The 22,923-nt window shown below is 41.3% G+C and overlaps 2 protein-coding genes across 2 annotated transcripts; both read right to left on the bottom strand.

Moving 5' to 3' along the window:
- Positions 1-8,040: 8,040 nt before the first annotated feature.
- Positions 8,041-15,242, bottom strand: hmx2 (H6 family homeobox 2). Its single transcript, XM_085183356.1, has 2 exons — positions 12,492-15,242; positions 8,041-11,882 (listed from the first exon to the last, which is right to left on the bottom strand). The coding sequence occupies exons 1-2, from the start codon at positions 12,763-12,765 to the stop codon at positions 11,335-11,337; spliced, it is 822 nt and encodes a 273-aa protein (XP_085039482.1). The 5' UTR covers positions 12,766-15,242; the 3' UTR covers positions 8,041-11,334.
- Positions 15,243-18,331: 3,089 nt separating this feature from the next.
- hmx3a (H6 family homeobox 3a) lies at positions 18,332-21,639 on the bottom strand. The gene is made up of 2 exons (XM_085183445.1): positions 20,686-21,639; positions 18,332-19,907 (listed from the first exon to the last, which is right to left on the bottom strand). Exons 1-2 carry the CDS (start codon positions 20,972-20,974, stop codon positions 19,285-19,287), a joined length of 912 nt encoding a protein of 303 aa, XP_085039571.1. The 5' UTR covers positions 20,975-21,639; the 3' UTR covers positions 18,332-19,284.
- Between the last annotated feature and the right edge of the window lie 1,284 nt (positions 21,640-22,923).

Below are 22,923 nucleotides of genomic sequence, written 5' to 3' on the forward strand. Positions count from 1 at the left end.
TTTTATTTTCCTTTTTTCCCTACAGATGTGGCCCGTGGAAGCCACAGTATTGCAGTGCTTTCAGTGAAAAGGCCATCTTTAGGACCTCTTGATCAATCTGTGACCTTTAAGTACACAGCCATCTCGTAAATAGGAGGGTGCGCTTACAGAGACTTCAAAAGCAAGGGGACCCGATAATTTCAAAATGGAGCGGTGTGGAGTGGCGCTGGTGGGGAGTCCATAAAAGCCTGCCTTGTTCTCAACACACCTCCTCTTTGCTCCACAACAGCCAGTTAGGGTAATAGCTCAAGGGAGAAAGGAGAAGAGAGAGAGACAGAGACAGAGAGATAGAGGAGGAGGGATGGATGGAGGGAGCGAAAAACAGGTAATTACTTGTAATCATTGGTTGAGGAAGAGCTGATGATCCCTCCAGTATAACAGATTGTACTGTTCCCCGTTGAAAAACACTGAGGAAGCCGGATGTGGCACTGTCGGCAGTAACGACTGGGAAATTAGTTGGTAACCTTAAACCCCCTTCGCAATCATGGAGAAATACTCTTTCCCTCTTTCTCTCCTTTTCTCTCTCATTGAGAGGAGTTATATAAATCTCAATGTTCCACTCAATAAGCACCGTATAAGTAGGGACTATGGGTCCTTTATTATATTACAATCTTTTTTATTTAGATTGCACATCAAGTAGAGGGAAGTAGCTGTGGTTCAACAAGGAGACATGGTGATACAAACAGAAATATGTAAGTGAGAGACAGAAGCACTTGGAGTTGTACCTCAATCTTCAAAACATATTTGCGGAATATTTCGGAAAACCCATCAGATCTCTGTGTTTAGTCAAATTTGGTCGGGTTCTGGTTAAAACTAAATCAGAGTCAGAGTCAAATATAAGCTGTGTCCACCAGGCAATCAAAGTGAAATGCGATTATTATTTTTTATATCCATATGCTGCAACAAGATTCTCCTGTAATGCACCTGCAAATAGCATCAGGTTTCTGAGCCTGGCTGTCCAGCAGCATTATCAATTGTCTGCTAAAACCATGTACGTCAAACACAGACTACACCATTAATTAAATGAAACTGCCTCTAACCATTTGGTAGAATGTGCCATAACTTTTTCCAGAAATTACTGCCCATTGATTGTTGCAACAACTATTACTTCTTTCTTTTTTTTTTAAACTGAAAAGCATATTTTAGTCCCTTACAATAATAGACGAGAGAACTGCAGTATAGCACAGGTAAAGCCAAAGAGGAGACATTTGTAGAAGAAGTCATGACCAAAAAAAAAAAAAAGTGGAAAATAAAATCAAACATATATCCAGATCAATTCCAGTAGCCCAGCATAACACCAGTTTTTCAAAGTACACTCAAACTATATTTACATCACTTGGGTTTCATATTGCATAAAACAACTTGTGCAGTTAATATCATCAATGCTGGGCTACAAGAAGTGTGGACTTTAGCAGAGCCAGTGACACAAGAAGAATTATTGATTTTGAGCAGTGTCTCTTCTTGGGCTCCGTGTGACTAGACAGTGGCCTCGTCACATTGGGGGCCTTTAGTGAATCAATTGGGAGCACTTGTGCTGCTTGTACCTGTTTGTAACTGATAAGACCGCACTTCAGACAACTGATAATGATTAGCTGAGGATAAACAGAGCAAATCAAGATACTCAGGAGGAGCAAATGAAGAAAAATATGGAAGAGCAACATTGATTCTCTTCTAATTAAACTGTAGTACTTCTTTTTGGTTTTCTCACTATTTTGCTTCACACACACGCACACACACAATTATTAATTTTATTAGACAGGGGTGTTTTAACTATAATGCCCAACAAGAACACAAATCCTTGAGCTGAAAATTGCATTGTGATATTTTCTTGTGTGACAAGGTGTAGTAAGTGGGTATTTTGTTGTCACTAAAGACTCATGAGATCACCACAGTTTCATCCATATCCCATAATGTTGACACGCAGAGCCCATACCCTGATCCTCCCCCACATGAAAGGGGAGTCATGAGATTCGGTTTTAACCCAGATGTTAAAGAACATACTGTGCACAAGCCCATTGTCTTAATTTCTCATTTTCTTCTGCAACATAATATTTACTGAACTGATTGAATTCACTAACTTTTATATTTATGTTGCATGAGAAAATGCAAATTGCTCCTTTCATGAGTAAAAAGTAATTGACCAAACTGATCTCTGAATGGAGATGGGTTGAAGATTAAAAAAATAGATGAGAAAGACAGGGCCATAAAATATGAATGAAAGTCAAGGAGGGGTTGACGTTTGAGGGCAGATGCCTCTTGTCCTGACATGTGACAGGGCTAACTGTTGTCATGGGAAGCCCATCACTTAAAACAGGCCAGATCAAAATGCGCCGCTGGGAGTTACGCCTTCCGTCAGCACTGCCAAACAATACCACAGCAGTGCAGGCGTAACTCTTACTCTCAGTTTGTTTTCAAAATTACAGTATCACTAGCACGTTATCCACACCCATGCAGTATCCTATTTTTTGAAGCTCGTCTTAGCCATTGCATAGTTTTTGTCGTGGCAATTCAAAAGGAATTACCAATAACACAGCTAATAATAAAAGACTTGTAATGGATACACGGGGGTTTGTCGTCTTGCTACAGTTTAATCTGCCCTGCAGTTACTCCAGCAGTGGAGGACAGGTAATGTGAGACTCAAAGATTCGCTGCATTAGTTCTGCTTAGCTAACCGTGAATGCTAATTGCAGGAAGAACAAACTACTATTCTCCCCTCCTTTTCCTCTCTCCACCCATTTGGCCAACAGTAGCGCTCATTGGAAAGCACAGAGAGTGTCAGACAACTTTACATGAAGAGGGAACAAAGAAGGTTGTTCTGCAAGCGATATTCAATATGTAGAGGGGAAAACAGTCGAACATACAGCCACTGAGTTCCCCACAGCCATCTCATAGAAAAATCAATATAAATCTTCAGGACATAGCTTTAACTTTACCTTGCCAGGTAGGATGCTGTGTGGTCCCCTTTTAGGCCATATAGTGCAAAATATTGTTTTGTTTTAGCTATAATTAGATATAAAAAATCAAACATTTCTTAAGCCAAAACATATACACATGGGGTTGTCATGAGGCACCGATTTTAAAATTGTGTCTTCTGGAATATCACACAGCGTGACCGAAGACATCAGAGTACAACATGAAACCAATTGCAAAAGCTCACAATAGAGACCTAAAGTCCCAACTTCAAGAGTGTTCTTATGGAAAGGAACCCAACCATGCCTTCATGTGAAAACAAAACAATAAAAGAAGGAGAACTAAGAGTTAAATCCAGTACTAGGACTGATACTGATACTAATCTGTGGGCAAGGTCAAAGACCCAGTTACACACCAGAGGCTATAAAAGTTCAGAGGTGCTGGTCAGCCTGAGCTGTGAAACCTGTGATCACTCACTGAGGTTCTGACCTGGGCAAATGAGAGGCCACTACCCTGGTGGCAACCATTCTCTCCTATCAGTCTTCTATCCAAACATCTATAGACTACCTGCAGGCCCTTGGGAAAGAGATATCATATAGCCACTGTACCAAGCACTTCTGTCTTTACCTTCCAGTGGAGATTTATTGTAATTAGAAGATTCCTTTACAAAAGCTTGGGATCTGCGTTTCTCCAAGGCTCTCCGTGCGGTCCCAAGGGGGACACCTTTTGATCTCGACCTTCGAACCTTAAGGGTTAATCCCTTTCTTTGCAAATGAGTTTGACATGATGGACCACTTCCTAACTGGCAAGTTGCTTGGGTCATGCTGGTTTAACAAGTGTATGTTTTACTTCACACACTCTCCAGTGTCTTTCCAGAAAGTCTGTCTTTTGAGCTACCATAATAGAATCATACACGCTTGATGTATGGAAAAGGATCAAATAGTGAAGTACTATAAGAGATGTAAGAATAAAAAACGTAAGGGCTCACTTGCATTTGCGCCTTTGAAACCACATAATAATTAAGTTTATACATTTGTAACCCAATCAGGCTTTTAAAATGTGTTGAAATTAGTTTGCGTATGCCACTGGGAGTATTGCGTGTTTTCTCTCTTTTGACTGTTTCACTGTTCCTCCTACTGTGTGTTAGCTTGATCATGCTGATGGCTATGGTAGCTCCTTAACGATCAGAGACCCTGGAGAAGAGGTGGTGTCGAGTCCCACCCTGCAGCATGTGGTTTGTAAGTTTCTGCCCTTCCCCACCTCCTTCTTTTCCCCAATCAGATTAGTTTGTCTAAATAGTGAGAGGGAAGGTTGTTGCCAGTGAGCCCTTCAGGCTTAGAAGAACAGGTGGCCAAGTGCTGAAATGGTTTCTCTGGACTGAACTGAAGAAATTATGTTAATGGAGGCCTGCATCCAAGATTTCAGAAAGATTTTAGCAAATAAATTAGATCGTACTATCCATTAATTTCAAAGCAGATTCAGAAATTTTTTTTGAATGAAATTCGTAAATAAATACATTGAATTAATAAATCTGTTTGTGTGCTTCAATCGGCAATAAGACTTTGTTTCATTGCAAATCCTTAGAATGCCTTTTTACATATAGCTATACTTTCACATTCTACCTGCAGATGTTATTCTGATGGATTATCCAGTAACCTTTCCCGAGCACCTATGCAAAGTTTGCCCACCTGCAGGACGACTGGAATCTCCCCTGCTAAAGCACCTCCTCCTGTGTACACCAGGAACGTGCCTCACCAGCCGCCTAGGCATGAGACGGATTGCTTAGAGGTGCAGAATTAGTCAGGTCAGGGAATCCTTGGCCTTAGGACTGGCTAATTCCTTTCTAATGTGATGACGATTCTTTTGAAGAACCAGTCTCTCACTGGCCAAATCTCTTTAAAAGCATCTTGGGGGTGCAAAAGGGGCCGAAAGGGAGTGCACGGTGGCAGGCCACACCAGGGCCAGAGGGGGGGCTCGGGTTACACCCTGCCTGCCGTGATGCATTGTTGGTGGGACGTGTAGGCTCCAGTGATCCCCCCCCCCAGCCACCACCTCCATCCTCCTTCTCTCAGTGCAGTCCCTCCAAGAGAGGCTGCCACAGAGCCTCACAGAAACTCTGACACCAGTCCAGAGGATGCACTCTGCACATGAAACCTTACACTCAACTAATGGTTACAAATGTGTTTTCAAAGAAATCCCAGGTCTCTCATACAAGCCATAGACTGACACTCCTGGCTGTGCATATGGACGCACACACACTCACTGCCATGAATATGGCCGTACTAGAAGACAAAATTGGGGAGAATTGTTGTTGCTGAACTCTCAGATTTTAAAAGGACTGTATGAATGTCTAGATACAGTATGAAGTTCTTACTTGAGTTCACGCGTGTGGGGAACAGGACAGAAAAACTAAAACGGCCTATAATTGAGATATTATTTACTGTTTAGAACAAAGATAACCAGACATCAGGAAGTCCGCTCTTTGATAAATTCCCTTTAGAAATTGCAGGTGTCTTGTGGCTTTGACTGACACTTCACACAGATTTCAGTGACCTCTTGCTTTCATTCCCTCATTCCCTCAAAGACAATGTATTCCCTTCCAGGGGAGTGATCCCTAATTAGCTGTCAGGTGATAGTGTGCTGCTTTCATTGTACTGCCTGCTGCTGCACTGCAGGCTATGTGATCACCAGTCAGTCTCAGACTGAAGTGATAGATCATCTCTCAATACGTGAGACCCCTGCAGCTGAAAGAGACCACTTGGTCCTTACAAAGAGATCGCAACTCTCGTGTTAAGAAGACCTCAATATCATATCTCATAACAAATGGATCACTGGCCCAGAAAAGACAAAGAGATCACTTGAGAATATGCCCGTGCTCTCACTAATAAAAACAATAAGCAGTGATGTGTTTATCATCCACCAATAGATGACTGTGGACTGGATTTGGATCTGAATTATTTTGTGTCTTTTATGTGTGTCAGTTTGTTCAGTGTAGGGGATTTTAATGGCGAGAATATTGTCATATCATGTTCCAACATTCAGTGAATCTGACAAAGGCTTTTATAAAATCACAATCACATATTGCCATAAAAGTGCAAAAAATAACTATCCTTTCTTGTATTTTCCAATAAAAGCCATATCTTCTCACTTCCCAGGATATGACAGGGCATTCCTGATATAAAAGATATGATTTCTTCCTGTCTGTCTGTTAGGTCCACTGCAGGGCTCCAGACAGTTCCAGTATCCACCCAGGCAGCAGAGGGACCTTGTTTGAAGGTCATGTCAGCACCAGGGCGTAAACGTTAGACCTTTTTGTGGTCAGGGTAAATGTACAAGGCCGCCCTGCGGGAGCACTCCTTCCCTCTCTTTAATCGGCGTGTAACAGGCCCTTGTAGAGCCAAACTGTCTGCGACACATCAGCACTTAGAAATAAAAACCCCTCACCCAACCCTGCAATGGCTGCGGTTGGAGTACGGCAGCTGGATCATTTCAGAGGGACAGCACAGACAGGTCTACTAACTGATCGGGAACAGGAAGGGAAAATCTATCGTAAACTGAAATTCTGCATATCTATAGCATGTTTAAACTCTTGAATATAAAATAGTTATTTATTACACACAATATAAGGTAATGAGCAGCTCTCCTGATAATGTTATGAAGAGGAAAATTACAGAACTGGTTCAGTACCTCTTTTTTTGACACAGTGGCAGTGCAGATACATTTTATGGCACCACTGTTGTCTTTTAGCTGTAACAAATTGACCTAATTTGGATTCCAGCTTCTTTTTTTCCCCCAAAACAGTGTTGAGATTTGTCTCTCAGTAAAACTGGATTAAAGTTTAGACTCACTGGCTTAATAGTAAAGCATGAATGTAAAATGTAGCCTTAAGGATTTAGCATGCTTTGTGTTCCCCTGTGATCTGGGTTAGATGCCCAGATTATTTTAAAACTGCGTTTGTAACAGTTTTGTTAATGCTCCAATATTCAGCTCTGTAAAGCGTACAAAGTTAATGAAACAAAACAGAGAATATGCGGCCATCTCTCTGTCAGTGAATCCAATCATTTGAAGGAGCCGAGAAAGCAAACTTAACAGTTCTAATGCTCCAGCCGAGAAACTTAATTTACCAATTTGCAGGAAGACAAGATGGCAGGAAACAAGCCAATTTGCCACGTGTGCAGCGCACAACAAACCCCAGCCTTGCTCCACAGCCTCATGAGAGGTAATTATCCCTAAAAAAGAATGCCATGCTGTATTAAGATGTAGCCGCATCAAAACGAGGGAGACAGCCTCATTACAAGTAATTATGAGGGAATTAGAAACATCATTTAACTAAACGAGCAAATAATGTCCAGGATATTGAAGAAGCTGCCTGCACTTCTGCCGACCACTGCAAGTCCCATTACAAAAATTGTAGGTCTTTAATAGAATAATGACATGCTTTATCTTCCCTGCCTCTCTCCGAGAGGGTCTTGGAGCAGAGGGGAGGGCCGAGGGAGAGAGGGGAGGATGTGAAAACAACTGTTGCAGAGCTCTCTGTCTCTGTGGTCTCATGCTTGAGCGTGTAGCATAAGGCCTTCAAGATAATCCCCCTATTATCCTTACAAATACAAAATAGAGTGCACAAAATTATATCTCACATCCATTATTGTGTCAAAGGTAATGCTAATGGACTTATCTCTAAAGTAATAGCCGAATTCTCTGCACATACTGTAGTCTATAATAGTTTGATGCATATTGACCAGAGAAGGGCACTTCAGAATCAGAGTTTCAAGAAATGGTCGGTAATTTTACAATTACGCACAGTGCATTTTGCCATTAAAGCGCTAGTCCACATTACTGAGTAAATATTGTTCTTGAGTTTGACTTAGGCATGGATAGGTTTTCATTATGGTTCAAATAAAAGAGATTTTTCTATTTGACCTTCAGTTTTTAAACAGCTTAAAATATACAGTACATTAATGTAGACCGTCACAATATCACGAGTTTAACTAAACTGATTTTGAGACTGAACACTATTTTTGTTATTTTTAATCAAATAACAGACTTAAACTTTTATTAAAAGGCGTATTTATCTATTTAAAAGATATAGCCCCTTATTACAGGTTTTCATTATGATTTTGGTTTAAAGTCATTTATAAAGCCGTAACTTTACCTTATTTCATTTAATAAACTCACTCCATATGTTGCATTTACTGCGGCCATTTGCCTGGTAGCATATTCCTCCCCTGTTAAGGCGAAGGGGTAGAGGCTGTGGAGGGGGGACAAACACAATTTGCCTTCAGCTACTTCATTTCCAGTTGATATAAAACAGAATCATGAAAAATCACTTCTGCTCCAAGCTCTCCTTTTTAACCATTAGCCCATAAATACAGAAGCTGGTTAAAGCCAGCGGATGACAGGGCCTGCCTCAAAAATCTTGTTACGCTCCTCTCAAATTCATTTAGGGAGCAAACAGGTCTTGAGAGTTGTCTGGCTTAATGCATTGCGATCGCTTTTAAAACTCTTGTCTTGAGGCAGACCCGGGGCTCTGCATCTGCTCGTGGTGTTATACTTCATAACCTTCCACTCTAATATGAAGCCACACATACCCTCTTTAAATCAAATTGGTGCCGTAAATATGTTGGGAGGTAGTTGAAAAGCCCTCATCCAAATAAATGATGAAAGGAAGGGATATTTTAAAAAAAAGAAGAAGAAGAAGAAATCTTCAGATGTTAGGAGAGAACATTATTAACGAAAAAGTAAAGTGTTAGATGGTGTTTTTGCAGCCTATATCAATTTAATGTGGACTCAATTAATTTAGTTTTGATCTTCATTTTATCTCAAGATGTAAAAGAGGTGATATCTGGGGGTTTTAATTCATTACGATTCTGTAAATATGCTATAAAAACTATCCTGAGAATCAATTTGCCGGGTGCACGCTGTCTTTGCTTCTCCCTCTCCACACTGTGTGTAGCCCACAGTTTCCATTACTCCCATCATAAATTATACCACAGAGTGAATTACACTTGCTTTTCACCTTACCAGGCAGCTTTGATGAATCCTAAGGCACAACATATCATCTCAACAAATCTTCATCACCATGCCAGTCGCTGTCTCTTCGCAGTTTAAACCACTTCAAATCATTTTCATTGCCTTGCTATTAAAATTTGTAATTCACGCCTGCCATTGCAGTGATACATAGTTACATCGAACACCCCCCCCCCCCCACCCCACCTCACCTATTCCTCTCTTTCACTTTGGCTCTTATTTTCTCCACACATCTCTCTCCCCCTCGCCTTGTCTTCTAAATCAAACAACTTCAGGTGACAGGTCATGCAGATTTCCCAGAAGTCAGTGGGGTGCAAACATCCATCCAAAAGAGCAGCATATTACCGTCACGCCTGATGACATAATGACCACTTGGAAACTAATAAACAGCTTCATTCAACCAAAGCTATTGCTCCTTTTCATAAGTGTTACTGTCCCCCATCGCTCTCTCTATCTCTCTTTTCACTCTCTCTCCTATCTGTCACAAATTCATCCTCCTGCACCTCACCTCTTCGCTGCTGCTGGAGTTGCCCATAAATCACTGCTGTTGTCTAACGCTATCCATTTTCCCAGAAACACAGGGCGGCTGTTGCAGAAATTGGGTCAGGCATAATCTGCAGGGCAGCAGAGCCTGGCTAGTCATGATTCTGCTAGGTAATGTAGCCATTAGCACACAGTGAGAGATTGGTGGGATGGGTAGAAGGGCTTGGTTGGGTGTGTGTGTTGGGGGGGGGGGGCTTGTACATGATGTGACACCCAAGAAAAGCTGGCAAATGACACAATTTTATCGCTCCCCATCAACCACAGGACACGTGCATGTGCTTCTGAGTGAGCGCGTGTATGTGCGTGAGATTATGGTCAGGTTTATGGTTAATATTTACATGTAGTGAATTGTTATTAGATAGTAAACACTGACAGGGTGAGCTGATTTAGTGCAACAGGCCTCTTGAAAACCTAAACAAGCTCCTGTGTTAACCAGACACACCACATGTGGTGTCCAGAATTCTAAAGGGACCTGATAAAATAATTAACTACACAGACAGATAAAGAGCACAGTCTAATGACAGCCAGTCTTAAAGTTTGACAAAACGCCTCCTTCTTAGGTTTCCCCTTACAAGTCCTGATGCTTCAGAGCCGCAGAAGGCAGACTTCAAATGAGAGAAGATCCCGCCCAGAGGCATGATTGGCCAGTGATAGTAAGCAACTCTTTTCCAGCCTGAAATGTGCTTTATCTACTTCTTATAAAGCCATGTGCCCTGGTCACCAATCTCTTAATTTACAGAGGAGTTCGCTGGTCACTAGCGTATACAAAAATATGACTAAAAATGGCAAACAAATCAGATTTAGCTGTATCTCTCTGATGAACTCAATAGATTTAGACAGATTTTGGTATTTTAGAGTATTTCCAGGCTAGTGTACTTAGCAATCAATACTTCACACCGCATTCCCTCGAAGTACATTTGTATTTCTTAAAAATGTAGTCAGATTAAAATGCACATCACAAGAATCCCACAACCTTTAGTATTATAAAATAACTAATATTTTTTAGTGTAATGTGAGAGCCAATAGTCGTCTAGTGTTTCTGAATTTACTATCAGTGTCTTCCCCTTTTTCCCCTTACACACATTTTAGTTGTGGTTAAATCTTACATATAATGAAACAGTTAATTCAAGAATACAACAAGAAAAAAATATATTAAATTAATACCCATTAACATAAAAGGATGGTTCCTATTGTGTTCTTCAGGAATCTCAGAACAGCTGAAAATAATTTTGCTTGCTTTCTTATTTACAATAATTCTTAGCCCTGTGTGCTGGGGGGATGTACCAGTGGCAAAGTTTACAAATAAAACCAAGCAAACCAAATTTTTCACTGAAATAGAAAATTTATTGAATGAGAAGGTTATTATTGAAGGTCTAGATTACAATAGAAACAATGATATTTTTCCTTAAATGGAAGAATTGAGTGTTTCCTGTCAGTTTTGCGTCAGATGGAGTGAAACTTAAAATATCTTTGACAAACCAATTCGGAATAAAAAACAGTGTAAAAGTAGGCCTTTTTAACGTATTTTTCAAATGTGATATGAAGGATTAAATCCAGTATTTTATCACTTAAAGAAGAAGCAAGTTAAAATAAAAATACAAAATCGTTATAATAATTATACACATGGTGTATTTTATACATATAGGGAAGCTTGATTGCTTTCTTTCGAGACATACAATAACTGCATAATAAGAGTTTTCTCAACAAAAAAAGTGATACAATTGATATACAAGGCTTATGAGACACCTAGAATGTCGTATTGTTTTGTAATGCTTTTTTTTTTCGTGGACTGCATTGAACGTACAGCAGAGTCAATCAGTACTCGATTTTGTTATACAAGTTGTATAAAGGTAACGCTGGCAGGTTGCTTCCCGGGTAGTACAGGGGCGTTGGAAAGGCGATAGACCTAGGGACGGGAACACGCAGTAAGGAGTTATCTCTGAAAACCAGCGGCATGCCCACTAGTGTCTGTGCGGAGGCGTGGGCCATGTTGGCCGCCTCCAGTTCAGCAGAGAGCTGTCGTTTCCATTTGTTCCTCCTGTTCTGAAACCACGTCTTGACTTGAGTCTCCGTCAGCTGTAAGCTGGAGGCTAAGCAGGCCCGCTCCGAGCTGCTCAGGTACCTCTTCATGTCGAAGGTGGACTCCAGCTGGTACACCTGACTCCGGGAGAAAACCGTGCGCGTTTTCTTTTTGGCCGAGCTGCCCTGCTTGTCCGCACCGTCTGTTTGTCTCTCCTCTGACAGAGGTGACATTTGATGGCACGGTCTCTCCTGCTCCTCCTTATAATCCTGCAGCAGAGGCTGTGACAGGTGCGGCCGCCGTGCGAGCCCGTCATTTCCAGACAGAAGTCCTTTAGCGGGACCTAAACGCAGCAGGGGGAGAAGGACGTGATGAGTAGGCTATCAGCGGTCTATGATTTAAGCGTGCTTTTTAAACGACTGAAAAAAAAAATGTTTTACATTTTTTAGACATACTCAGTTTGAGAGTTCGTCAAGTGTGAACTCTGACTTGTTAAATCGACTGCTGAAAGCCTGTGACTTTTTAAATAAACAATTCAGCGTGAGTGTGCACGGTGTACAGTAAGCTATTAATTAAATCCAGCTCTATTTAACGCTCAATTGACGACGTGTAGTGCAGCCATTTTGGAAACATGTTTCGTCAATTAGGAGGCTCAATTAAATTTGAAATGAGAGGAAAGACAGAGGGCTAATTATTCGACCTTCCACTCTTCCGCTGCTGATGCGATAGTCTGCGCAGAACGTACAAGTGGCAGCGGATGGTCTGCGTGTCAGTGTAACAGTCTCAAACACAAGCTAGTGAAAAGTGAATCAAAGTGCAAACAAAGCATTAAACCTGTTATTTCTGTGAAAAAGGAAACTCAGCTGAATAGGTTTGAAAGTGTATCTGTGGGTGATAATATTGTATTAATATTTCTTTGGTTTTTAATTTTAATAATAATAATAATCCTTACCTAAACAGGAAAAGTTATGGGGTTGGTGCTGGGTGCACGGCTCGCTGTGACCCGTGTCGGAGCAGAAGCAGTCTGCTGAGTCCTCCCCGCCGCTGCACTCCTCCTCGGACGACACCGACAGTGAGCGCCTCCGCGGCGCTGGCGGCGGCCCCTTGGAGAGCTCCTTGGTCCCGGAGCGCGGCTCATCGGATGGCGTGCCTAAAATAGACTGGATAGTAAAGCTGGAAATCGGGCCCGACGAGCACTTGCTCCCGCTGTCTTCTGCGCTACTCATTCTCGCTTCATAACAGTATTGAAGTATTGACTGAATCGGTCTGTCCCCTTGTATTCCGTTATTGCTTTCTACGGGGTTGGTGCGCGAAAAAATTACGAAAGCGCCTTTTGTCGGCTTTTGTCAACACAATCCGGTTTAATTGTGGAGTTTCAACATTGAAGGAGTTGGAGGTGTTTTTTCTAGAGCTCGAGGTACATGAGTGTATTCCTGGTCCTCCTCCTCACGCTCTGGATCAGAGGCAGCAAGGCTGCGTTGCTTCATTTGCATGTAGGTAAGCTCCTCGTGAGCCAATGGCAGCCTCCAGCATGAGCCCGGAAATTTCAAACTCCTGTCTAGTTTTTTTTTTCGGTTTTTTTTTTTCAGATATGATGAGAAGAAGGAGAAAGCCGAAGAGGAGTATTGGCCTTCGTTTTTACATTCACTTAAAACACTCAGACTAGGCGCCCTAATATGCAGACTATGGTCTGTATGACTCAGAAGAGTCACCAAACTTGACTTCTTTTCCTGTATTTTTATTGCTTACAAGTGTGTTAAAGTATTTCGCTTTAACGCTTACAACAGCTTGGTGTAAGTGCGTCTAAACTGCGTTGCCTTCCATAATTTCAGACAGTATATCTCAGTTTATTAGTTATGTAAATGTATAATACCCATCCAAGAAAAGAGGAACTGTCGTGTCGGCTTTTTCTGATTATGATAAAACTGGCTGGCGTGACGGCAACGCACACACAGTCTTGGAACTAAGACAAAGGCCTAACTCATTTTTCCTGAAAATAATAAACTCATTCCGCGTCCATTATCTACGATTAAGAATTAATTTGATCATTACTGAGCTAATCTGCCTCGTGATGACCGCGCGTGGAGTGGAGGCCGGCTAATTGATTGACTAATTGATTGAAGGTGGTGGGGGCTGAGTGCGCGCGCGTGTGTGAGAAGAGGGGATTTGCTTCCCACCACCGCCCATCTCCCACCTTCACCGCCCATGCTCTTTCCGTGCCTCTCCCTGGTTGTGTGTGGATGCGGGACAGCTGCGGGGCTTGAGCTTGAGGTTCGGGCACATTATCCCTCTTTTACTGGTTTGTGATGAAGCCCCAGACACATTACAAATAGTCAGCTTTAATCATTATGTCAGCGCCCTTCCTGGTAGCAACCCAAGCGGCGTTCGGTGTTAAGACAACTTGGAAAAGGGAGAAGACTGTGGCTGTGGACGTGATGCTGCTCCTGATGCTGCTGCTGACGGCCGATTCTGTCAGCAGCTGCATCACGGCAGTCAGATGGATGCATCCGGATCCACGCGTAAATATCCTCAACTGGCAGTGGGACCAGCAGCTGCTAAATGATCTTACTAAAACGCTTACGCAGGGGAGGCTTTTACTGAAGGGGGGCAAATATATGAGGGCAGCCAGGGTGGATGCTGAATTTATGGTGGTTACACATAAGGCGTGAAATCTGCAATGACAGTTAAATGGGTTTATTTTATATGCCGCTCTTTTCAAACAAAGACCTTTGTCGGCGCAGGCGCCTTCATCACTTTCAGACGACTTTTGCGTCGTCTGAAAGTGAGATTGGTTCATCACGGAGATAGTGGACATAACAGACTGCCATTGTGCTGCAGAGAATAAATTAAGCATGTTTTTATTTTTTTTATTTAATGTCAAAGTGGTTTTATAGGCCAGCAGTACAGGCTGAGCAGTATGGGTCCTTCTAATGGAATTGAAATGTTCATCCCTTACCTATGTTACATACGTTTCAAGGCCCGGCGAAGCCCAAACAGCAAGGAGTGGGCCTAAGTCCGCGCTCTATCACAATGATAGGTGGTGTATGGCCGCCCTACCGCAATAACAGAACAAGATCTTTAGCAAGAGAGAACGGTCTGAGAAAGACAGATGAAGTTATGAGGCGCTTTGATCTGGGAATCAAGCTTCGATAAATATTAAACAAAGACCCGTTACACGTGTGTATTATGATATATGGCGTGTCCAAGTCTAGAATAAGGAAATTACCAGAGAAAATGATATCAATAAATTTTCTAAGTATAAACGTTGATTATGTTTCGATTTTCATTCAAGAAAGCGGGGCCTGCTCTTTTTTCAGGAGGCGTTTGGGTGCCTCCGTGCGCGCACATTTTGTGTGTATGAGGGTGTGCGCGCCTGAGAGAGAGAGAGAGAGAGAGAGAGAGAGAGAGTTGTAAACGCAAGCAGAGCACCCAAGCCCTGGAGGTGTACAATTTATGTAATCTGAGTGTGGAAATGAACTGGGTAATTTATTGGAAAACACAAAGTCAGGAAGATTGGATCAGTACAGCCTATCCAAGGGCTCCTATCCATCAAGTTCCAATTAACAACCTAACCATTGAGTTTTAATGGCTTTCCAATCTACTGCCCTGATAGACTCATCAATTCCTCGGGGAGAAATTAAGAAAATCGACCGCCCCTCGGCGTTTCAGTGTCATTCTTCACAGCAACTATATGTCAAATTAAAAACACAATTAAAATTTAAACTGTTCCAATCAGACGGTGCCCCGCAACCTATGTTTCACTTAATAGAACTTTGATGAAAATCTGATGCTCGCATTCAATCAGGAAAGCAAATGGGATGGGTTTAAAACAAGATTTCCTCTTTGAGAAGTGTCAAAAGAGTTCTTCAAACGCATGACTTTGGCAACTTGAGGTGTCGACGTCGCTTTTATCTGCACGCAGATTACGGGAATTCACTGGTATACGATTTGTATATGACTGTATGCAGTTTTTTTGGGCAGTAAAGAGCCGAAGATCCTTTATAAGGAGGTTTGCTTAAACGTTTCTGTACCCACAATCACAACAATTTGGCCCATTTTGCCAGAAGAAGCCAGGAAAGATGATGTTTGTTGTTGGATATGACTTTTAAAAGATATCGAAAACTTTAGAGGTCAGGGTTTGAGGACTGGGACTGGGACTCCTGTGATTTTTGTTTTGGTATGAAAACGTCAGATTCCCCAAAGATCTCGGGGACCTTATTTAATCTTTCTTTTTTTGCAGATATATATATATATATATATATATATATATATATATATATATATATATATATATATATATATATATATATATATATATATATATATATATTAAGACAATAAAACACTGCTTATTGCTGTCAAAATAAATGCTTTAATATCAAGTCCAGTTATAATGATATGTAACACATGTGAGGGGATGCAAGTGGCTGCAAAGAAGAGGCTAGCATTATGCAAGGTGGTCGGGCCACTTGTGTGTTTCCAAACTGGCACTAAAACCTATGATAGGGCTCAAAATTACCAATTCAGCGCTCCATTTTAATGTAATACACTAAGCGCAGTCCCCGGTCACGTCCGTTTGTCCCAGTTCCTGCAAATGCAGCTACTTTATCTGATTTTGGCCCCGCTCGCTCCCCTTTCTCCTTTACATAAAGATGTCGCACAAATGGAAATTATTGAGTGGTAATTTTTTCAATTTATGCGCGCAAATCAAGGTCATAAGCCGAGCCAGGCGGCGTGTGAACGTTGCTCTTACTTGACGCAATATGCTGCAGACGTTTACGGATCAATATGAGCCAGAACAATAATCCCATAACAATCTATTAATTTGCAGTAATGGGGCCATGTTGCGCGTGCACAGTAGTTGCACGTCAATACTTCTATGATCTGACGATATTTGAATGAACCCTTTGTCTCACGATGAGGTCATCATATAGAGTTTAGAGCTGACTGATTCATTTCCAATAACTGTGTTAGCCTGCAAATGGAAGCGGAAAATGGCCTTTGATGAAAAGGTTGTTGTGATGTAGGAAAACGCTTCTCTGAGCTGGATTTTGAAATTCAAAAATATTCTTTATGGTAATGTTTTCAGTGTTTGGGGAATGCAAATACACCATAGAGTAGTCTTTTATTAGATTTGCCATCCACTCTACTGCAGGCTAAAACTGCAGAGGCTCCTAAAACTGTCTTCAAACTGTGAGGCTAGAAGCAATTTGTCTTCCCGCGCCTCAGACACTATGAATACACCACAGCGAATGAAGCCTTGCTGAAAGATCGTGTTTTAATTAAATGGACTGTGAAAAAGCAGGCCGTAGTTTCTGTATGTCGTTTCTGGATCCTGCATCAGATCCACCTGATCCCTAATCACAGTCTAGAGGTGGATTCTGCTCAGATTCATTAGAAAGAGAATAGAATCACGTCGACATAAAATATTGTATCCTATTTCTTGTCTAAACCAGGATTTATTTTTGCAGTAAATTATTATCAGTTATCGTTGCTATTTACGGCCTGACTGGTGCTCAACTAAACAGAGGATGACGAGTGTTGCCTCCCTCCTTTCATAGCCTCCTCCCCCAGGTCGGTGTTGCTTTCGCATAAATTCGTATAGTTACGTTCATATTTATTATTATTATTATTATTAATAATAATAATAATAATAATAATAATAATAATAATAATGTACATTTAAAAAACAAACATATGTAATTAGATTTTCAAAAATCAGTCATGGTTCATTTAGACTTGATATAATGTGTAATCTGATGAAACAAAAAAAAAAATTAATATAGAAAAATGTGATTCTGTTTGTCTTTTATAAAGCTCCAGCAGTGTCCACATTTCCGCTGACTCTCTGAAATGACGCAATAAAATTAGAAGGCTGTTTAAATATCTCCACTTTTGCTCAGAATTTGTGTTCCTGTTCCGAGAAAACTTACAGGCTGATTATTTGCTATATATACCGGAAGAACTGTCTACATTTATTATATATATATGTATATATATAATCTTGAAAAATGTAGGTATATACAGAAACCACGCGTGGCTTTTCAATGTCCAGTAACACCTGTAGGATTGTATGCGTTAGAAAGTACCCACAATGTGGAGCATTGCAGAGTAATATGCTTCAACTGAAAACCCTGTGAGGAAGTAAAAAAAAACAAAAAAAACATCTGTACAAATGATCTCTTTCTTTTTATTTCCCTCTATATTGTTTATATTGTTTTTTCTTCTTCCTTTTGCAATTTGCACAGTTTCCCACCCTAATATTTATTATTTATTATTGTATATATATATATATATATATATATATATATATAAAATGAAAAGAAATGGTTAAGGCCGCGGCGTTTAGCAACATCAGGTGGGGATCCTTATCATAGATGCCGACATCCTTACACGCACGCTAACACAGCCCAACACACAGCTACAAAAAACACGCGGTCACGACAGAGAAAAATGTTAAAAGACAGCAGCTCATGCACAGGGAGTAATTTCCACTTCTGAATACATTATCCATAATTTTGACAAGATGGTGGCAATTACGCATCTAATTGACCGAGCCACCTTTTATGTAAAATCACGCTTCAAAGTGCATAACACTAAGATGATTACAGAAGCCCACCTGCTCAAGCTTAGAGAGCTTATTCACGCATGCGCACGCGTGCACGACTGTAGAGCTGTTGGGGTTTGTTTTATCACAATTAAATTTTCTACATAAAATATAGAAAACACGCTAAACATAGCTCTATTTAACACCCTGTTATTTTTTTAGACGACAAAAAATGTGTTAAAATGTACGGAATATTCTCCATTTATTTCACAACATGGTTCAGCAATACAATATCAAAACGATGTTTTAACTGTACAAAGAAGAAGCCGTATGAGGAATCGCCTTTCCCCGCGCCTCATTAAATATATACATTTACATATTTTGTACACCAGGGTAGTCGATATTTTTGCCGTTCCTGCTCAAAAAACACAAAGCTCAGGAGACACTGGACCTCACACTTGTGCTTCAAAGACGTGTCCATGAAGAGGGGGCTAGAGTGAGAATTACTAAAACTAAACATAAAGCTACATGGGTATTTTACAGCTCAGAGTGTCTTGATTGTCCCCCGACAAACGCTTTATAAAGCAAAAATAATAATAATAATAAAAATAATGATAATTACATCAAATCCTTGTCAATATTTTAACATGAGCAGATGACAAAACGTATGTTTCCTGTTTCATTCATTCACAGCATGCCGTGTATTGCACATCGTGATATCAATTCTTGAAATGTGAATAAAATCAAATGCTAAATGATGAGCAGATGTCGACTTCAGGCCGACACTTTTTGTAAACATGGTGATTTTTTTTAGTCACACAGCTGACGTGTCCAGATACAAACGCAGTCTGGGAGGAAAACGAATAATAAAGACACTCATCAGGCAGTGTAAGCAAGTGGACTCCTGAGGTAATAATAATAACAATAATAATAATAACAATAATAATAATAGTAATAATGGGATTCAAATTGTCAGATCACGTGTAAACGGCATCTTTATGAAAAATGAAACAATCTATTTGCCAAAAATAGGTCCACGAAAGCCTGACAGTAACAGTCTCTCATTTTTCTTTTTCTTTTTTCATTCACTGGTTGTATAAAAATATTTTGTCCTTTTTTTTTATTTCTTTCTTCTTCTTCTTTTTTAATGAGTTGATATAGGAAACACACCAAGTTGTGCCTAAAAACTCAACTATTTTCAAACTGGTCTGAGCAGCGGCACAGATGTGACGATGGGATGGGAGTAGTAGACGCCGGGGTGCGGGAAAGTGAGGAGCGGTTGGCTCACGGGCACGTTGGCAGTGGCCCCTCCGCTCTCCGAGGCCGAGTTCTCGTGGTAGAGGATGGGCACCCGGACTATCCTCTGCGCCGCAGCGTGGCTCAGGTTGGCAGCCTCTAGCTCCGCGGCAAGCTGCCTTTTCCACTTGTTCCTCCTGTTCTGAAACCAGATCTTCACTTGAGTCTCCGTCAGGTGAAGGGAAGCGGCCAGGCTGGCCCGCTCCGAGCTGCTCAGGTATCGCTTCATGTCGAAGGTGGACTCCAGCTGAAACACCTGGCTCCGTGAGAACACCGTGCGCGTCTTCTTCTTGCGGCACGGCTTCTTGTCATCGTCCCTTTTCTTCCACTCCTCCAGCTCATCTTTTTTGGCCTCTTCCGTGTCGCTTTCCTCCAGGATTATCTCGTCACTGCTTTTGTTGTTGTTGTGCTCGTCGTCCTCGTCGTCATCTTTGGTGTCTGGCTCGGATTTGAGCGCCAGGTCCGGCGAGTCTCTGTCCGTGCCCGAAGTTGGAGAGGAGTCTCTGGCTCCTGGTTTCTCGGTGACTGAAATGGGGATACATGCAGGGAGACGTAGTCATAAATATTGGAGTCTATCGGGCATTTATTACAGCCTGTTGATATTGGACAGTCAGTGGGTTTTGGGAAGCGTATGGTTGCTAATAAATAGTGGCAGAAGAAAATGCGTTGCGTCATGACACAAACCATTTCAGAGGTAGACATAACTGTAAACACCATCTTCAAAACTGATGAAAATGTCATTTTTACCCCACTAAACAGTAATTTGAATAGACCTAAGATATAAACTATGTACACCTATTTTATTCATTATTTTTATCAGCCTATACTACAGCCTAAATAAGTAAATAAGCATAAAATAATATCGCTTTCTTTGTATTAGGATATCATAATGCCATCCACATTAGTCTATTTTTTATTCCAGGTGAATAAATCACAGAAAAAGGCAGATAAAAGGCTCCCAGTAGCCAAGCCTCAGAGGTAAGATGTGCGCCAATAGACAAATCAAAAGCACGCTGCGCATCGTCACCCTCCTCCAATGATTTCATGATGTCTACTTCATTTTATGTGTGTTTCTTTATTGATCTATTATCCCACGTCGTGGCATAACAAAATAGGCCTTCAGAGGACAAGGTGTTAAATCATACACTCTGGTGTGAGGCTGTGTGTGCATGATGCCTATCAAGAAACCGCACAAATCTTCCCTTTCAATTTAGAAATTTGCTTTACTCTACTTACTCATTAGAAGGAACTCATACAAAAACAGTGGATTCGTTGGATAATTGCGCAACAGTTGTTTGCTTACCTTCAGTTCTGTGTAGGTGGGCGGCTGAGTTGAGGGTGTAAGGGTACCACCACGCTGAGGTGCGCTCCAAGTAGTGAGCGGGTAGACTGAATCTCTGTGCGGGCAGTTCGAAGCGTGGAAAGTTGAAGTCACCAACCTGGGAAAGGGAAAATCCTCCCTCTAAAGCTGCCTTGGTGGCCGCCAGTACGGGCTTGGGCTTGGACGGTTTGTTATCACAGTTCAGCAGGTTCTTAATGAAGAAAGGAGAGTCCTTGGCCGAAGCGCACGTCTCTTGCGTTGTCTCTGGCATCGCTGTTGTTGTGGTCTGAGCGCGAGGGGACCACGGAAGCAGGATTTTTTTTAAAGGGGGGGAAGGCAATGTTGACTTACAGGCTGTCGTTATCCTGGCTACGAGGAGTTCCTGTTTTATTCTCTGAAACTTGATTTCACAGCCGAAAAGCTCACCAAAAAGAAACGCGTCCGTCTAGGCTAGAAAATAATGAAATAAACTGTTCGAGAGGCAAAAAGAGCACACGCGCTTACAAACATGGAGATGCCTCATCCCGGGCTCTTCCGTTAAAACGCAAAAACTGGGTCCACCGTGTCAGTCAGTCTGGTGTCTGATGCTAATGATGAAATAAAAATGTCATCCAAGTTAAATGCGGAAAGTATAGGCGATTGGGCATGTACAATGGCAAATGGGATTAAGGGAGAGACGGTGACTAGAGAGAGAGAGAGAGCGAGGGGGGGGGGGGGGGGAGTCCTCCCCTCTCTGTGCTCTCTAGCTGCAGGCTGTGTGCGCTCGCTTGTTATTGGTCTCATATAGTCCAATTAGCAGCAAACGAACTCGGGGCTGTTACCGCCAAAAAGGGAGGTTTGGACCGTCAGAACAAGCGTCCCATCATACAGCTGACATTACAACGAGACCCAGGTTTACTGCGCGAGGTTATTCTGAATCCAGTCTTTTTTTAATTATATATTTCAAATCACGTCCCGCATGTTTTTGGAAATTGTTTGAGTAATATATCCCAACGAAACACCGTTTTACATATGACTTTTTAAATGATCATCAAAAAAAAGTCGAGGCCTATTCTAAAGAATAACTCGGTGACCTGCTGGCTAAAGCACATCCAAACTTATCGTCAAATATGTGAGGCCTAAATGTGATGTTTTTATTTGGAGTCCGTTTAAACAAATCGCTGTTAATGAGAAGCGAATAGTGTAAAACGAGCATAATAAATAAATAAATAAATAAAATCCAGTCATGATAGAGTATCAGGTCAAGATAATATAAGGCCTTCTACTCATAAAATAACCTTAATAAAAACAAAACATAATGCAAAACCTCAGCGACGTTTTTCAGTTTATAAATCTCCAGCCCGTATAATCTTTAACATTTCCATATTTACTTGACAAAAAGCGCTTACATTTGCCTATCACTAAGGTGCTATGGCCTCCATGCCAGCACTGCAACTGCTAAATAGCGCACGTTTTTAGTTCCTCAATTTTTTTGTTTGGCTCTCTGCGACACGATATGAAAAAGGCGTGAGATCAGGCTGCAGCTGCTCAACGTGTCACCAATGGGCGATTAGATTCATATTTCTAATTCATTGATTTTCAGCGAGGGCCACTTCCACAATGTCTGCGGGTCGCACGGTCATTTTTTTCCTCCCTAATCGATTTGGTTAATTCATCCCTCAGATTGCACTCTTTGTAAATGTGCTATGTATATTCACTCATTGATATTAATTGAGTTGTTTAAAAAAGAAAAAAAAAGTCCATTGGTTGGAAGCTGCTGTAGAAGAAGAAGAACGAGGAGACAGCGTCCTCTGTGGGCCAAAAGGAGAAACTACACGTGTGTGGCATATTGGAAAATATTTGTGTGTTTAAGTTAAGCACAGTAAGGTGGCAACAGTGTTAGCATAATGTGGTATAAAGGAAACTGGGAGACAAATATTGCAGTATACAAGGGAACAACTATAATTGAGGATTTTAGTTATGCTTATGCGCAGCTCTGTACTACTTATGGTAAAATTCTCCCAAAGAGACCAAAAAAGTATGTTTGAATTCAGGACAAAAACGGATTATTCGCCCTATAACACAGTTTCATTACATGTGTGGCCTGACTGATGCACTCATTTTTGCTATCAATCCTTCTCATCATCATCACCTGCTTCCTGAAGACATTCATTAGCCCTATAATATGCAGAGATGAGGAGGGATATGAAGGTTATAGTCGGCATTATGGTTCATTTTCTA

The sequence above is a fragment of the Neolamprologus multifasciatus genome, chromosome 13 (assembly GCF_963576455.1).
Source record: "Neolamprologus multifasciatus chromosome 13, fNeoMul1.2, whole genome shotgun sequence".
Classification (NCBI taxonomy): domain Eukaryota; kingdom Metazoa; phylum Chordata; class Actinopteri; order Cichliformes; family Cichlidae; genus Neolamprologus; species Neolamprologus multifasciatus.